Raw genomic sequence first — 18,218 nt, 5'->3', positions numbered from 1 at the left:
GTACATTTACACACAAACTGACCAGAAACCGCAACTTTCAAACGCCATCTTTCTTTTTCTAGCTCAATTGTCATGAATGGAATGCATAGGATTGTGTGATATCAAAGGCAGCAAAGGATACAGCTATGCTGACTTCAAAAATCGATCAGATGAAGGTATCTCAGGAGACAGGAAGTGATGCTAACATTGGATTCAGACGTGTCTTGATGCCTTCCTACATTGGAATGCGTCCTCCGAAGGCAGCATTCTTAAGTTTTCGGATGCAGCGCTTGAAAGTTATACGCAGGTGAGTTTGATCAAGGTTGTAGTTAAACTCTGTAGGAAAGTGGAGGGCCAGAGTTGAGAACCCCTGCTAGAGAGTTTTTTAGCTTCTGTCTAAGATTTTTACCAGTAGGGCAGTTGATCAGCTGCAGCACTAGGGGGCGCCGAGTGACAATACCAGAGCCACGAGGCAGAAAGTCCCTAAAAAGAAGATGAGGCAGCATTCATTGAGTCACATTTTGTTTTGTTTTTGGATGCAAATGACTATATCAATGTGCATTTCTACCATACAAGCACATTGCATTTTAATCTGAAGTATAAATAAGCAATTCAAATAATAAAATAATGAAGTCATGCTGTTACATTTTGAACTGCTTTTATGAGTCAATAAAAGGTTGTATTATTTAAATACTGTGTATAAAAACTCAGTGTTTAATCTAAGGATGACTCTACGTGTATGTTCACACTAAAAACAGCTCATCATGAAAACCAGATGTACAGACTTAATTAAAAACATGTAAGTGCTAGTGCTGCTCTAGCAGTGGAGTGCATAAGACATTTCTGTTCTAGATTTTAGTGTCATTAGTGCAATTTTTCATACATGGATTTTGCCGCTATATTTGCCACTATAAACCTCTCTTAGCAATGAGACATTTGGAAACAGGGTTGGAGAAAGGTGTATGAGAAAGTGCTGTATGAGTTCTGGCCATTAGGCAGAAGTGCTCCTAATATTAGTGGTTATTCTTAGAAAGAAAGAAAAAACATGTAATTGCATTTCACTACTGACCACAACTTTTATGGATTTCCAAGACTGGATGTTTACAAAGTACAGTTCACAATCTAATCTCACAATCTAACTTAAGTAGCTAATTTGATTTATGTTCTTTTTACAGTCCAATTATGTAATTCATATTGACCGTGTTAACATAATAAAGCAATCATGAAGGTTATATACAGGTATCCTATCATAATAGCCTCTCATATTATCTCTGATCAGCTTCTTTGATTCTTCAATAAACTGCAAAATGGCATATAATAAAAAATATAAAAATTAGTTTTCAGAATGATGATGTTTGTATGATCAGTAAATTGGGCCATAGACTGTTTATTTTTGGACTTCTATGAATTAATTAACTGCTTTAGTTGTCCATATCCAGCCCATATTTTGCAAGATACAGTATAAGGAAAGACAAGCCAACATACATATACATATGCATATATACAGTAATGGCCAAAATTGATGTTCAACCTAGAAAACTGACCCTTTTTGAAAACTGAAATCTTCACCCTTTATTCAGATATTATCACAAATTGTTAAAGATTTTGAAAGCATATTGCGTAGTTGTGACTGGACTCAACTGTTTTATTTGTGATAACACAATGAACCATTTCAAAGTGTGCAGACATACTTTTTGGTCAGGCTGTGACCAAACACGTGCAAAAACTACTTTTGCACAGAAAAATAAAACCTGTAGCTAGATTTTTTTACCAAATAATTTTGTCAGATAAACACCTTAACCAAGTTGAGTGTTTTGTTCTTCCCTCATCTTTAAAATATTTTAAAAATATAAAATATTTTCCTCATATTTTGATGGTTTAATTGAACTTGTATGTCATCAAAAGCTCACTGAAGTGCCTTGGAACGTGCAGCTTTATTCATTGTGTTGACATAATTTCCAATGAAACAGAAAGACAGGGGGGGATATATCTAGAAGCTTTTTTCAAAATAGTCAATAACTTTTCGCCTAGATTACAACTCGGCAAGAGACTTCCTCATAATCTTTAATCTTAATCATAATCTTCCTCATTACTCCTCCATATTTCTTTAAAATATAGCATTGTTTGTAGAATTTAAATGCGTCACAATGTTTTATGGTCTGTACTGACTCGCGCGTATGATCCGCCAGACTGTGCTTTCGCTGTGGCTGTTCACGTGACACTAACATGAAAACGGACTTCATTCACATCAATGGAAAGCATATTTACACTGTCTTAATCATTCCCTATCCTCTTTGCACTATGCACTATATGCCATTCACCATATAGAAACTAGAAAATGTGTGAACAAATGACCGATTTCAGCTACAGCTTCAGCATCTGTTTATAGTGTAGGAGGGGGTGGGATATCAGATTCTAGAGAGCATTTGATTGGACAGAAGATTTGATGAGAAGCTGAAGTTTGCGGTGATGTCATGAAAATCTGTGATCCATTTTAGAGGAAATGAGAGACTTCAAGTTTTGAATGATTATATCTCCTAAATGCAAATTTTGTCAACCTTAAGGTTAACATATTCATACTAAAAGCTAAAAAAACTTTCAGGGTATTTCAGGGGGACATTAAAAATAAATATCCCCTTCCAGCATTCACTTTTGGCCACTACTGTACACTGCCATACAAATTGTGTGGTCTCTGTAAGATTTTTTAATGAACTAACAAAATAAATAAATAAATAAAAACAGTAATATTGTGAAATATTATTTGTTACAAATTAACTGCGTTCCATTTGAATATAATTTACAATGTAATTTACTGACAAAGCTGAATTTTTAGCAGCCATTACTCCAGTCTTGAGTGTCACATGATCCTTCGGAAATCATTCTAAGATTTGGTGCTCAAGAAACATTTCCTATTAGCAATGCTGAAAACAGTTGTCCTGCTTAATATTTTTGTGATTTTTTTTTTTTCAGGATGCTTTGATGAATGGAAAGTTCAAAAGAACTTTGTAACAATGTAAATGTCTTAACTGTCACATTGATTATTGCTTGTTGTACAAACCACACTTGGTTTGTAATGTTGTTGATGTCTGATTGGTTTGATACAAGCGTTAGATCCATGATCTCTGAAAAAATAGGTGGCCACTTTTGCACTTAAAAAAAAGCAGCCTAGAACCAAAAGTTTACTAGTACACATGACCAGCTTAATGCTGCATTTTCCATTTATACACACACACACACACACACACACACACACAGTGTCTTATCTGCTCTTGCAGGCTGTTAAATTACATTCATACAGCAGCTGTGATAACCTGCTGCTTTCTGCCGGACTGCACCATCATGTAATTAATTGTCACGTCATCATGGTGGTGAGTCCACATCAACATGTGCTTCTGTTTTAAAGGCCATGTCTCATTCATAATGACATCTGTCTAATAAATTGCACCATAAGTGTCAGCATGGATGAGCTCATGTTCATTCAACTGTATGATACGCTTCAACTGATTCATAAGTCCAAAGAACAGTTTGTGAGGAAATGAATCAAGAAAGAAACATAGGCAAAGCTATTTAGAATAACTGTTTTTCATACAATGAAAGTCAGTGGAGTTCGAAACAAAATTGCACCCTATTAACATTCATTCTATAAAAAAATAAATAAGTAAGTAAATTAGGCATTTTTCTAAATGTCTTCTTTGGAAGATATTTCAAAAGGTTACAACAAGAGGATAAATAAATGATTTTGGATGAACTGTCCCTTTAAAGCTACAATATGTAAATTTTTCACCGCTAGAGGTTGCCTATAAAACAAAGGCATAACTTGATGATGCAGAGTTTGAGCGCAGAATCTTGAGAAATGTCGTCTTCACCTAACAGCCAGTGGAAAATAATCAGGACGGGACTCGAGCAGAAATCATGTTCATGGATGAGATTTTTAATGTTACTGTAGTATGAAGCAGCGCAGGGCAGAGTGATGTGGGAGCTGAACGAGGCCGCTGGAGCCACTGCTAATGAGAGACGAATGCGACACACACCCTGTGAGCAGTGAAACTTTTATTATGCCGCAGTTGCCGATTCTGCTTCTTCCGGTCAAGCTTATGAGGTAACACAGCACTGTTTATCATATTAGATACATTTGACTGTACTGAAAATGATGTTATAACGTTACTCTGAGCATTTGCTCGGCGGCTGCTGTGAGACACTGTTGCACACTGCAGTAAGCTAGATTGATTTTAGAATATCATAATAATAAATGCTGGGTGGCTTGTGTTGATAAATGGCATGCATTTAATTTTAACACGTATTGTATGATGTAGAAAATGCTGTGTTAGCTACTTGACAAAATAGTGTTTTTCTCAAAATAGAGGCATGGTAAAAGCATGGTACTCTCGGAAAATCAAGAAAATTGTTTAGATTTAAACAATAAGACTAAACGTGTTGAGCTATATAACAATAATTTGTTTTCTGTCTATAAATATAACCAAACAGTTGTTCCCTTGTCTAATAAAACACGTAATATATTAAAACGTCTTTAGTGTTTCCATGGTTTCTACAAAATAAAACCGGAAACCGAGGGTAACGCAGATATGACGCCACTGATAGGCAACTCCCGGACACGTCCTGTATTCTTGGTTAAAATCGTGATTTTCTCACGATTTACAAATAGTTGGAAACATTTGGGATATTGTAAGTACTCAACTGAACAAAATTTATAAACTGGCCTAGTGGTTTTTGGATATTTTACTACAAAAATCTTACATATTGTAGCTTTAATGGTCACATATAGTACATAGGCAATGCATTTCATGCCAAACAGCTGTCCTCGTACAGCATTTTGAAGTTCCTCCTTGTAACAGCTGTGAGCATTGTACTGCCAGTCAATGGATCTGTTTGTGACTGACAAGCTTGACAGACACTTTAGTGTCCACAGAGCTCACAGTGTAGCATGAACAATAACACTGGACCTGCTGAATAACAAAGAAGATCTATGAGACAGCAACAAACAACACAACTTTAATAGTTAGCCTTAATAGCATTTAAAGCCCTATTCGGACGGGATTAGTTTTATGTGGGGAGGTGGAGTAAAGAAATTTTACCTCAGGATGTCTGTAATATTAATTGGCCAATTCGCACGGGACAAGACATCTCAGTAAAACTAGCAGAAGTGGGAGGGGTAAATCGATTTACCCACCGCCGTCACCTCCCTGTCATCATGTGGGTATATGTTGCTTCCTGACACAATGTGCGAAAACACATATTATCTAAATATATACTATAAATAACAGTTAGGTCTGATTTATTAATTAAATTCTGATTGGATTATGATGGTAATAGGCACTTAGCTAAAGATAAAATTAGTTTTGTGCCTCTGACAATTGCTTCGATCTTCTTTTTGCTCTTAATGGTATGTAGAAAATACTTGAGGTTTGCCACAGACTTGTCCCACCACCTACAACACAAATGAATGTTTCTTCAAGTGCTTCTTGACAAAAATAGTGTTTTTACAGAAGGTAAAAGTTGCCGTAATCTTTACTGACATTGTCCATAATGATTACCGAGATGGCACATTCGGACGGGACTAAAATCACTGAGAAGCTCTGGTAATAATTACTTTACCCCCACCTCCCCATGTAAAACTAATCCCGTCCGAATAGGGCTTAAGTCTACTGCCAGTGATATGGATCTATGCATGTTTTAGTGTTCAGATTTAGAGCCAGTGAGATTTCTGGTCCCCATATGAGTCATCCCTCTGTGTTACAAATACAAACATGGAATGGGACATTTACTGTCTTTTGACCCTAAAACAAACACTCGTGATGGGAAAAAAAAAAAAATTAAACTAGCCTTTCGAATGGAACTCGATGCTGAGTCTTGGTGTTGACGTTATGGGAATGCTTCCACATCCACATGTGTCTGAAGTACAGTATGTGTCCAAACACAGCAATATTATTGGCTGAATGTATAGATGTGGTAATGTAACACAGCTACAATTCAATCCTCCATTGTGTTATGTGACTGTGAAATCTGTCAGGAGTTATTTTGTACAATGGTAGGGTTGAGTTATAGAAAGTGTGTGAAGCCACTGCAGGGAAAGTACAGTTAGACCACATAAAGAGCCCAATATGCTCAATGAAGACCAGGAGTCAAAGTTGAAGTTCAATCAGTTGTCAGTTGACTCATAGGGAAGAGCAAAAGGAGGGAGTGGCAAAAGGGGGCAGAGAACATGTATCCCTCCAAGAAAGAGACACAGGGTTTTACAATTGGTATTTTATAATACTGAAAAAAGATAGGGGTTTGCATCCAATTTTAGATCTACGGGGCCTGAACAGTACTCTTCAGGCATACAGGTTCAAGATGTTAACTGTGAAACTAATAGTGCTACAGATTCAATTCAAGGATTGGTTTGTGACTACAGATATAAAGGATGCATTCTTTCACATCTTTCACATCAAGATCTTGCCAGAACATGGGAAGTTTCTCAGGTTTGCTTTCAGGGGCGAATCTTACCAATATAGAGAACTTCATTGCTGCTCTGGCCCCTGTGTGACTTCAGGCCATCAGTGTACTCAACTATATCGATGACTGGTTGATATTAGCCCAGTCGGAAGAGCTAGGGGCAAGATAGTGAGATGTTGTGTGTGCTCATATGAAGCGTTTGGGGCTCAGATTGAACCTAAAGAAGAATGTGTTTTCTCCAAGACAGAAAACAACTTTTCTAGGGGTAGTGTGGGAATCGCCCATTATGCAGGCACACCTGTTTCCTACACGTTCAGATTCCATCCTAACCACTGTAAGAGACAGGGCCAACAGCTTTCAGTTCTGCTAATTCATAGGCTGCTGGGTCTCATGGAAGTAGCAGCCAACGTTATTCCTTTGGGACTACTGCATCAGCTCTGACTCAAAAGAAGAGGATTCCATCCTCTGAATCATCCTTCCAGAGTAGTAAAAGCCATGTGCCGTGGGCATCATGCTCTTCAACTTTGAAAGACACCAGAATTCCTCAACAGAGGCCTGACATTAGGGGCGTGTGACAGACACCTCTCTCACAGGCTGGGATACAGTTCTCAATGCCCAACCAGCCCGTGGAATGCGGTCACCAAGTAGCACATCTTGCATTGGATTACTGATGCTATCAACCTCTTCTATGAGGTGCATGGTATGGCTTTGCCTTTAGGGGTCAGGGCTCACTTCACTAGGAGCATGGCCTCTTCCAAGACACTTGCAAGGGGTACATCACTTCATGATGTAGGGCCCTCTCAGCACACATTTATTAGGTTTTATAGTTTAGAAGCGGAGACCATTGTTGAGTGCCAACTTGGATCAACCCTGAAGGACTCGAGAATGCTGTGCATCTACTTCAGACAAATTTAATCTGTCGACGTGCATTTCTGGAATCTATTTATGGACTCTGTGATGCGCAACACTACTGCACAATGTCCATATGTTGAGCCATGCTTTTATTCAGCAAGGATGCATTTAATTGATAGAAATTGACAGTAAAGACATTTCAACATTACACTCAATTTCAAAACAATGTTGTATTTCTTGTGATATTCTGAATTTGCTAATTTATTCTTATTGTATTACTGACTGTATACTTGTACTAAATTTATATTAGTCTAGTTTATTAGTTAGCTGTTCTTTAGGCTGCTGATTTTTGTTCATGGTATTTAGCTGACGAAGAAGAATAAGAAGAATAAGAAGAAGAAGATATGTACAAACACAATAGGGTACAAATAATTGTGTGGCCTCTTGGTTCATAACATAATAGTAACTAAATCAGCACCACCTTCACAGATTTTTAAAGGCCCACTGAAGTGCCTTGAAATGCACAGCATTATTCAATGTGTTGAAATAATTTCTACTGAAACAGGAAGACAGGACAGGACATATTGATCAACTCCTCCCCTTTTTTACAATAGCGAATAGCATTTTGTTTATATCACAACTCAGCCAGAGCCGTTGAGCTTGGTAAAGCCGCAGTTTCCTCCAAATCTCTAACTGTTTCTCCTCCATATTGCTAAAAATATAAGATATAAAAATATAAAATATAAAATATAGCATTCTGTGCAGAATTAAAATGGCTCTGATGCGTTTTCTGGTATGCACTTGTGCAAATGATCTGCTCTGTGCTATCATGTATCAGAACAGGAGCAGACTGTGTGCTCACTGTGGCAGTTCGTGTGACACTAATGTGAAACCAGACTTCATTCACCCCAATGGAAATCATGTTTAAACTGTCTGAATCGTTCACCGTGCCATTCACCATATAGAAAATAGTATTTGTGTTAACAAATGACCGATTTTAGCTGCAGCTTCATCGTCTATTTATAATGTAGGGGGCGAGACGCTTTAGATTCTAGAGAGCATTTGATTAGACACAAAATCTGATTAGAAGCTGAAGTACAGAGTGATGTCATCATCATAATCATTGATCCATATTTTTTCATTGTTTTGGAGCACACTAGCTTAAAGATAATAGTAAGTAGGGCTGCACGATTCTGGATAAAATGAGAATCACAATTTTTTTGGCTTCAAATTGAGATCACGATTCTCCCACGATTCTGAAAATAAAAACTAAAACAAAATAACGTAATTTACTACTGGTTCTGACAAAATATTAATTGCTGGACTCGCTGGATTAAATGTTTAATTAATTTGAATGAATTCTTTTTTTAGTGGTTTTGAATTAATTCAATGACTAGTTAATAAATAGTTTCATTACTGGATGAATCAGTGTTTTGAACAAATCTTTTGAATGAATTGAATGATGTCATTGAATGATTCAATGACAAATACATTTTTAACAGTCACTTGTCACCACCTAGTGGCATAAGATGTAATTGATACAACCATTATTTGAAGAGCCAAGTTTGTTTCAAAAGGTTGTTTGCAATCAGAGAAAACAGTGTTTATATGCTAACTTTAAACTTTTATCTCAGTAATTCTGTGATCATTTGAATACACAAACACAGATTTGAATGTTCCGGTATTGTTTTGTCACAGGTTTAAAAGACGTGGGTGAATCGTTGTCATTGATAAAATAAGATTGCGTGGGCTTTTGAATCGAGATTGCGATCTTTTTCCGATCAATCGTGCAGCTCTAATAGTAAGGCTAACATATTCATACTAAAGGCCAAAAAACTTTTGATTTCATGGGGACTTTAAAGAACTGTCCTTGGTCCTGAAAACAAGCAGAGCTCATCTGGCTGTGTGCCAGACACAAAATATTTATGGATGTTAAATTAGTAAACCTGTTTAAGAAGCCTGAGGCAGATATAGGCTTATAATAAATAAGACATGTGCAATAAGAAAAAAAGAATCCCATTCTCTGACTCACCCTTTAATATTAAAGGGTTAGTTCACCCAAAAATGAAATTTCTGTCATTAAGTACTAATCCTCATGTCATTCCAAACCCGTAAGACCTTTGTTCATCTTTGGAACACAAATTAAGATACATTTTTTTATGAAATCCAAGAGTTTTTTTTTTAATCCCCCATAGAAAGCAACACATTCAAGGTCCAGAAAAGTAGTAAAGACATCGTTAAAATAGTCAACATGACTACAGTGGTTCAAACATAATGTTATGAAGCGACGGGAATACTTTTTTGTGCGCAAAAACAAAACAAAAATAGCGACTTTATTCAACAATTTCTTCTCTACCCTGTCATTCTCCTATGCTGTTTACGTTGTATAGACAGTGCAGCGCTTCCGTGTTCTACGTCAGAGCGCCGGCTCAGTATTAGCCGGCTACTGCGTCAGCAGCATCACATGCATGCGTCGTGGTTCTCACGTGAACAGCGTCTGCCGATAATGACTTCTTTTAAAAACACTAAAAAATCGTACAGACCCCAAGCTTTTAAACGGTTTGTACACCCACAGCAAAATTTACATAACAGCAACATTATGCTTATGAATAACGGCAGTTTCAGTTTCAGCTAAATTATATCTGTTTTAAAGAATCCTTTTAAGAAATAGTTCACATACAATTCAAATTTTGTCATAATTTTGGCCTACTCAACCTATTGTTGTTCTATATGACTTTCTCCCATAAAACACAAAAGACAGAATGACAGCTTCAGTCACCATTCACATTCATTGTATAAAGAAAAGGGAAAAAAAAGATGCAATCAGCACGAGTTTGGAACAACATGTTAGTAAATGATGTCACAACTTTCATCTTGGGTGAACTATTACTTTAAAGGATTATTATTTTGTCCCAATATTGGTTCCAAATTATGCACGAAATACCATTAGCATTCCTCAAGGATTTTGACTAAGGTGAAAAGAAAACGAACAGCAGGGACGATAGGCTTGTGGCTCACATACTGTATGAGCCTCTGACACCCGATACGAGCGACCGGTTAACATTAAACCTTGGACTTATTCCCTTTTATATCAGCGGCATCTGAATGCCTTTATGTCTTGTGTGTATGTTCAACAAAACCATGACAATCTAATGGAAACATAATAACATTATCTGAGGTATACGTGATTAGCTGTTACTGTATAGCCCGTAAATTAAAAACATATTACACAATATTTCGCACTAAGATCCTTTCTCATATAATACACATAATACAAAAAGCTGGCTCGCGCTTATGATGCCCAAAATGCTGGTCTAGATGGGAAGCTCGCTAGTGGCCTCGCGAGGACACACACGTCACCCATGAGCATCATTCTGTCACTCTCCTTCACGATGCTGCTGCCAAAAACGGGTGTAGTACATGTCGAGAGACTTTGTTAAGTTTGCATGTCCAGCAAAATCATGGTAAATCATATAGTAAAAGAGATTTATTTTGTCAGTTAAGCGTCAATGCATAACAAATTCACCTGATTTATGAGCGTAACCTGCCTGAAAACAGATGAACTCCTCACTGCCATTGATAAATAACTCTATATTATTATAAATAAACATTGGTTTTGGTGCATATTCATTATACGTGATTACTGAATAAGCTTTTGTCCCGTGCAAGAGCAATTAATGATACAGGGATAGTGGATAACGATGGATGTAGAGTGATGCTGCCCATCAATTTGTCATCAGTCACTTACTTCCCAACGAAGTTCTCCAATACCGAGCTTTTTCCAGCACTCTGGCCACCTACCACCGCGATCTGAGGAAGGTCCAGGTTGGCATTTTGTCCGATGGCAGAGAAAGCATCCTGCATTCTGTTTACCAGAGGAATCAAGTCCTCCATTCCCCGATTGCCCATCTTGTAGGATAAATAATAGGCTCTATTTCACAGTGAATGAAAACAACGATGAAATTGACCCTGAACGGAGACCTAATTGGCAGGCCTCGCAATATCTAAAAGCTGTCCCTTGCAGCGTTTCTTCCAATTTTTCAGGCACCTTGGCGAATCGACATACGTCCTCCCAACGCGCTGCTCCCTGCTTGTTCACCACTGCTTTGAGATCTGCGGGAGCGTTGCGGCGATGAAGCGCTGGATGCTGCAATACCGTTTCCAGCCACTGGGGGCGGACTGCATAATCGTTCTTCATTACAATGTTTGTGATAATTGTTGTTGTATAAAACAAACCAAACCTGAATGACACTAAAAATAAAACATAGGGCATAGGCATAGATCTGTTCAGTTCATAATCATAAAACACGGAAGAAATTTGCATTTTCACGCCATATGTGTTCTCTCGAGAGGTGTTTTTACAAAAACAGTTTTGGTTTTAGTCACCATGAAATCAAATTGGACTTCCTGATTTTTGTGTTTTTGAATATTACAGCATAAATTATAAATTATATATCTGTGCACATCTATTTTTTTTAAAAAATCATGTGTCATTGCAATCTTTAATCAAAATATCTACCCCTCCCAAGCTTGATAGCCAAAAGCTTATGACTATTAGACCTTTTTTTCATAATCTTCACAAATGAACACAACTTTTTTTTTTTCTTGAAGACACAAGTTAAATGTAGGCTCACTAGGCAATAAATTAACTACCCCAAAGTGCTTTAATGTCACCATCACTAAGCTCAAGGCTGAAAGTTTGAGTTATAGGGTTATAGTTTGCAAAAGTGCAATGTTAAACAAAACACGGCTGTAAAAGTGGACCAGTGAGTAGAGTTTACCTGTTTGGCTGATGACATTTAATTTCCCTGACAACCTCTGTGGTCCCATTTAGCCACTTGTTAGCAAATGCCTTTTACAAGACAAACAAAACCTATAACAAAATCAAAGAGGGTATTATTGACGTATTTTATATCATAAAAGGAAACATAAAAATACATTGAGCTTGTGTTCACCACAGACCTTATTTCAAGCATTTAACCATAAAACCATTTGAAAAAAACCTATTGACTTGACTTCAGGAACCAGATGTGCTAAAATGCTAACTCATCCAGGTTTTGGCCTACATATGTCATCCTTGCACCAATCCCAACTGGCAAAATCAAGTCCCATCCCACGTTTTTTGGGGGAATGGTGAAAATAAGACTAGGCTACAATAATAACTTGTTTGTTGTTAACTGTACCTTTTTATTACAGAAACCCTCAAACATGAAATATAAGGAAGCTTACAAACATGCATTACTGGTTTGTCTTATGGTTTATTGTGACCTGTAACAGTAACCTGCTATTATCAGTCAGCTTATTTTCTCTGATGAATTTTATTGCACACAGGTTGTCAGTACACACACACACACACACACACACACACACACACACACACACACACACACACACACACACACACACACACACACACACACACACACACACACACACACACACAAAAATTATTGTTATTTTGTATTTTTAAAACAAAAAGCAATTTTCTTTAAAATTAAATTCTTCTTCCGAGCCGAGTGAGGGCGCACTATCGTTAAATGTCTGCAACCTCCAAACCACAGTACCAGAGGAAGAGTCATCTACCATAAACAAACTGATGGAGTGAGGCTTTTCATATCAAAGGTTCGCTGTTTCGTACGTTTCTGATATGCTGTTTTATTCACAAATCAGGTGTGCTGTACATTGCAAGTTTTTACAGAGTTCACAGGCTAGTATTAGGTCTAGTATTAGACCTGTCTCTTGCTCTCCATAAAGCTTTGTCATAATATCCAGTGCTCTCTGTCTCTGCTGTCAGAAGGTGCAGTGCTCTCTATATTAAAGTGCAACACCTTTGAGCCTTCTAATTTAAAATTAATATGCTTGTGTTTTAATTTAACTAGGTATTTCTGTAAAAAAAAAAAAAAAGCATAGAAAGCTGTCAGAAATGCTCTGGGCATGCTTAACCACTTAAATTATCGCTTATTTATTTGCACAATGGCAAAATCAACAAAATGTCTAACAGTATAAAACCCAATGGATGAAAATAATGAAGTAACTTTTCTAATATGCTATTACAATATATGTGTATGTATATAGTACTGTAAGTTGCTTTGGATAAATATAAATGTAATGGCTTGCGTGCCCTGTTTTAAATAGGCACCTGGGATTGATGCACTGTATAAGCATTAAGAATGCTGAAAATAAAGCAGAAGCAGCAGCTCAAGCAAAAGATGTCTGGAACGGCCATGTTAGAGCCTCACAGAAGAGGAGCACCGATTGCTTCACTCCCGTATTCACCCGATTGTCGCTCTCCTCAACAGTCTCCTCAACAGAGGCATGTGCATCCTGGAAGACGGTAAGGGCTTATATTTTGTGGAAAATGCTACTATACTATACATGAAGACAGTTATTATCAGATTGCCTTTTGCACCTGTCCATCTCTACATAATGTAAGTTTTGCAACCGTTGAAAGCTTTAAATGATTGCCTGGATTTGTGCTTTTTTGTTAATGTGCATCAGCTGTCAAACAAATAATAACTTGGTCATGTCAATTTCTTTCTCCAAATACCTGTGTAACAGACCACCAGCACCAAATGCCCCTCCCCTTCTTCCTCCAATCAGACCATGCCATAATCCCATGCTGCAGAAGTGTGGGCTCATGCACTCAATGCCAGGTAAAAGATTCACCTCATCCCATGTTCTGCTGTTATACTATATGTGTTAGATTTGACTATTTTATAACAATATAAATTTGTTAGTTAACAAACACCTGTGTATAACCTCAGATTATATCTCTTATTCTTTGTCTTTTCCCTTCTCTGAATCATTATAGATGTGTCATTCAGTCACACCAAGCTGGTGTCAAGAGCATTTCTAGAGGGAGGGGTCAGGCAGTCTATTCTTGGGCCTCCTCCTGTAGGCATTCCAGTATGTGGATCACAAATCAGTACTAGGGTAACTATCTTTCCTCATTAACATAGATTTACACTATCCTCATACCATTCCAAACCTGTATGTCTCTCTTTCTTCCTGCTGAACACACACACAAAAAAATATATATATATTGAATAATGTTGGTTACCAAACAGTTTTGGTTACCTTTGACTTTCATTGTATGGACTAAAAAACACATTTCTCAAATTATCTTTTGTGTTCCACAGAATAAAGAAAGGCATACAGTTTTGGAACAATATGAGGGCAAGTAAAATATGATTTTTGGGTGAACAATGACTTTAAGCCCTATTCACACCAAGATTACAATGTATTCTTGTAAACTTGTTCACACTGGGGGCAAAAATGGGTCCAACAACTTTTTTTTTTCAAATTCAATAAAATAATTGCTTTCAGTTAATGAGTGCTGAACTGTATATACATCTGTGAGTTCTTATGTTCACCCCAGTGTGAATAGGTTTATAGGAAAACACTGGAAACAAATAGGGTAAAAGGGGAATTAATTTAAAATATTCACACTATACCTACCTTGCATCATTTTAGTACAGTGTAATTTTTACTGAAAAAAAACAACAACACCTGTATTATTTTCATTTTATGATATACATCACTCTTTTTGTTACTATCTTTATCACTGTGAATAACATTTGTATTATCACATCACGGCTTATATTTTATATTAAAGTGAGTGAAATTTTTGTCAGATGGCATTGGTTAAATTTTTCATTGAAGCAGATGAAATCTTTTTTATGAAAGTGTATCACGTATTTATGATCTTTTGTCATAAATGGCTTTTGAAATGGCCTTTAATGTGTATTAAATTATAAAGCATTAACTAATTTTTAATTATGTTTACTTGTGTTGATTGAGATGGACCATTGAATGTATTTCGCATTTCTTTTGTTAATTAAGGAGAGTTCAGTGCATAGCCTAGACAGAAAGAAGGAGAATGTGCTAAACATAGCTGGGAAAAGTCATGGACAGATGAAAAAAACAAGCACTGATTCTGACATGGGGAAAGTGGGTGAGTACACACTAAACGCTTGAGGAGATGCCTCTACTTACGGAAGACAGTTGTGCATTTATTATAAAATGTTTTGTCAAATTCTATGTAAAGATCCACAATACATAAATTGTTCCTTCTCATACCCTAAATAAACCCAAAGGTACAGTTGGACAAATTCAATCTTCAGTCCCAGAACAAGCAGAGCCACCTTTGAAAAAGCACAGAGGTCTGAGGTAAGCTTGACTTTACTGCAGATAGACTGAAATGAATGAGGCTGTTTTTGTTTCATACTCTTAAAACTTCACTGCCTATTTTGAACAGAACAATTGAACTGGGGGAAGAGTCTACAAAAGGAGATAAGATACAGCAGCCACCAAAGTCAAACTCTGCAAGTGTTTCAGACCATGAAGGTATTTAGTGACTCTGTGTGTGGCATGCTATATGTGGCTCTTTAGCCTCAGGGAAACTACAAATCCACTGAAATAAATTCACTCTCTTTGTTTATTTTTTTGAATTATACAGTTATCAAACTCTTTATCTGCAAACTTGAACATATTATATACCCTTGGGTTGTGTTGAAATGCTGAACATACTTTTATTTCCCCTCTAAATGATGCAGTGGATGATAACAGCTCTGCACAACTTGAAGAAGACAGTGTTGATCAGAACAGAGCAGCAGAGGTGCAGTATCCCAGCATCAGTGATATATTTCCATCTTTACCTCTGGACATTCCCAATAACATCAGTACATCTCAATTAATGCAACTGAATACTAAAAGCACTGAATTTACTCTGTTTTAAACAAATATTTTGACACTTAAAGGGTTATTTTACCCAAAAATGAAAATTCTGTCATTAATTACTCACCCTCATGTCGTTCCAAACCCCTAAGACCTTCTTTCATTTTCGGAATGCAAATTAAGATGAAATCTAAGACTTTTCTGATAGTTCATGTGACTACAGTGGTGCAACATTAATGTTATGAAGCGACGAGAATACTTTTGTGCGCAAAAAAAAAAAAAAAGACTTTATTCAACAATTTCTTCTCTTCTGTGTCAGAGACTCACACAGAAGTGAATTGAAAAAAATTGAAAAAATTAGAAAAAAAAAATTTGGGTGAATAAACCATTTAATGCTTTCAGATGAATGTGAGTTTGTATAAACAAAAGACACATGCATTGTAATGCATGTCTAATTGTGCAGCACAAGAAATATTATACACTATCATTCAAATGTTTGGGGATTTTAATGTTTTTGAAAGAAGTCTCTTATGCTCACCAAAGCTGCATATATTTTATTTAAAAATAGAATAAAACTGTAACATTGTGAAATGTTATTAAAGCTTAAAAGAACTGCTTTCTATTTTAATGTTATAAAATGTGATTTATTCTTGTGATGGCAAAGCAGAATTTTTATTAGACATTACTCCAGTGTTCAGTGTCACATGATCCTTCAGAAATCCTTCAATTCTGATATGCTGATTTGGGGCTTAAGAAACATAATGTTTCTTCAGCATATCAGAATGATTTCTGAAGGATCATCTGTGTTGAAAACAGATGTGCTGCTTAATATAGAAACTGATACATTTTTTCTTTGATGAATAGAAAGTTCAAAAGAACATAATTTATTTGAAATAGTTTTTTTATCCATTTAATGCTTCCTTGCTCGAATATATATATATATATATATATATATATATATATATATATATATATATATATATATATATATATATATATATATATATATATAATATATATATATATATGTGTGTGTAATTCTGCAAACTTGAATGGTAGTGTATGTGTTAGCAGAAAACCAATGTAACAGAATCACCTACCAACTGTATGCAGTCTTTTAGTTTCTCTCATGACCTTGTAAACCTGGTAATCCAGGATATCAGAAAGGGACATGATGTAACTATCTGTAAATCATGAAACTCCACCCATAGGAGTTATATTATAACAAGAAATTAATCTGCCTCCACCTCAAGAGAACAAATCAACAAGAGCTTACATTGTATTGAACCTGGAATACTTGTTTAATAAGAGCTGTGTTGTTCAGGTGCAGGGTGTTGGTACGTCTCTGAAGGTGACTATCCAACGTAGCAGTGAGAGTCGAGCCTTCAGCACTTCACCTGAGGAGATGGCAGCAGGTGTAGGCCATGATGGCGATAAAGAGAGAAGCAAACACACAGTCAAATTCACCTGCCACATTTGCAACGTCACCTGTCCTGACCAGCAAGTAAGACTTGACTGTATGTAAATGAGGAGAGGAGTCAGTTGATCATGGTGTTTACTGAAGTGTTTGACCTCTGCAGGGCTTCCAGAGTCACATGATCAGTTTAGATCATCAGCAGCGTATGATGGAAATCCAGCATGTGAGTAACACCTGTCTGGCCACACTGTTACCCCAAACCCAGGAGTCGCTGCAAGGAACAAACAGGCAAGTGATGCTCTCCATTTTTCAAAGGTGTAGAGTGTATTTTCAATAGGTTTACTTACTCATTTTTTTTGTTCTGTAACAGAGAGAGGAGGATGGGTCATCAGCGCTGGTGTCCTACCTGTCAGTGTCGTTTTTCTGGTGACCTCATTGAGCACAGACGAACAAAGAAACATAAGGTGTCCTTAACATTAACAAAAACAAATGTCACCATAATCACTACAAAAAATATCCATACAAACTTGAGGAGTAGACTTTAAACCACTGACTGTATAAAATGTTGTCTTGTCTCCTCATTAGACGGCAAAAGTGTCTTCAAGACCTTTCTGTACCCTGTGTGAGCGCCACTTTAGGACTCCTCGCAAATTTGTTGAGCATATGAAGTCTCCTGAGCACAAACATAGGGTTGAGGAGGTTTGTGTCTGTATTTTGTAGAAATTTTAATGTAAAATATATTAAATGACATCAATGAGACCTAACTATTAACACATTTGTTACAGTTAAGAAATGAGGGCGACCCAGAGGTTATGGAGGAGCTCATAACAGTGGATGCTAT

The 18,218-nt window shown here is 36.7% G+C and overlaps 2 protein-coding genes across 5 annotated transcripts in view; one reads left to right on the top strand and one right to left on the bottom strand.

Moving 5' to 3' along the window:
* Nucleotides 1-11,193, bottom strand: part of dnm1b (dynamin 1b) — a 39,153-nt gene extending 27,960 nt beyond the window's left edge. For both annotated transcript variants that reach the window (XM_067406249.1, XM_067406250.1), the window contains exons 1-2: nucleotides 11,033-11,193; nucleotides 389-462 (exon numbers count right to left, since the gene is read on the bottom strand). In XM_067406249.1, coding sequence (XP_067262350.1) covers nucleotides 389-462; nucleotides 11,033-11,193 — 235 coding nt within the window. The remainder of the gene's footprint in view (nucleotides 1-388; nucleotides 463-11,032) is intronic.
* Nucleotides 11,194-12,839: 1,646 nt separating this feature from the next.
* Nucleotides 12,840-18,218, top strand: part of ciz1b (cdkn1a interacting zinc finger protein 1b) — a 7,449-nt gene continuing 2,070 nt past the window's right edge. The window contains exons 1-13 of one of the 3 annotated variants that reach the window (XM_067407581.1): nucleotides 12,840-12,906; nucleotides 13,420-13,618; nucleotides 13,843-13,937; nucleotides 14,096-14,217; nucleotides 15,127-15,238; nucleotides 15,387-15,453; nucleotides 15,542-15,630; nucleotides 15,840-15,901; nucleotides 17,285-17,464; nucleotides 17,541-17,665; nucleotides 17,748-17,841; nucleotides 17,963-18,076; nucleotides 18,163-18,218. The exon at nucleotides 18,163-18,218 is cut by the window's right edge and continues 70 nt beyond it. In XM_067407581.1, coding sequence (XP_067263682.1) covers nucleotides 13,455-13,618; nucleotides 13,843-13,937; nucleotides 14,096-14,217; nucleotides 15,127-15,238; nucleotides 15,387-15,453; nucleotides 15,542-15,630; nucleotides 15,840-15,901; nucleotides 17,285-17,464; nucleotides 17,541-17,665; nucleotides 17,748-17,841; nucleotides 17,963-18,076; nucleotides 18,163-18,218 — 1,280 coding nt within the window. In that variant the 5' untranslated portion in view covers nucleotides 12,840-12,906; nucleotides 13,420-13,454. Of the gene's footprint in view, nucleotides 12,907-13,419; nucleotides 13,619-13,842; nucleotides 13,938-14,095; nucleotides 14,218-15,126; nucleotides 15,239-15,380; nucleotides 15,454-15,541; nucleotides 15,631-15,839; nucleotides 15,902-17,284; nucleotides 17,465-17,540; nucleotides 17,666-17,747; nucleotides 17,842-17,962; nucleotides 18,077-18,162 lie in introns of all 3 variants that reach the window. The other 2 variants (XM_067407582.1, XM_067407579.1) reach the window with 2 other exon arrangements.

This window comes from Chanodichthys erythropterus, chromosome 13, assembly GCF_024489055.1.
Source record: "Chanodichthys erythropterus isolate Z2021 chromosome 13, ASM2448905v1, whole genome shotgun sequence".
Classification (NCBI taxonomy): domain Eukaryota; kingdom Metazoa; phylum Chordata; class Actinopteri; order Cypriniformes; family Xenocyprididae; genus Chanodichthys; species Chanodichthys erythropterus.
This window is presented reverse-complemented; position numbering and strand designations above follow the sequence as displayed.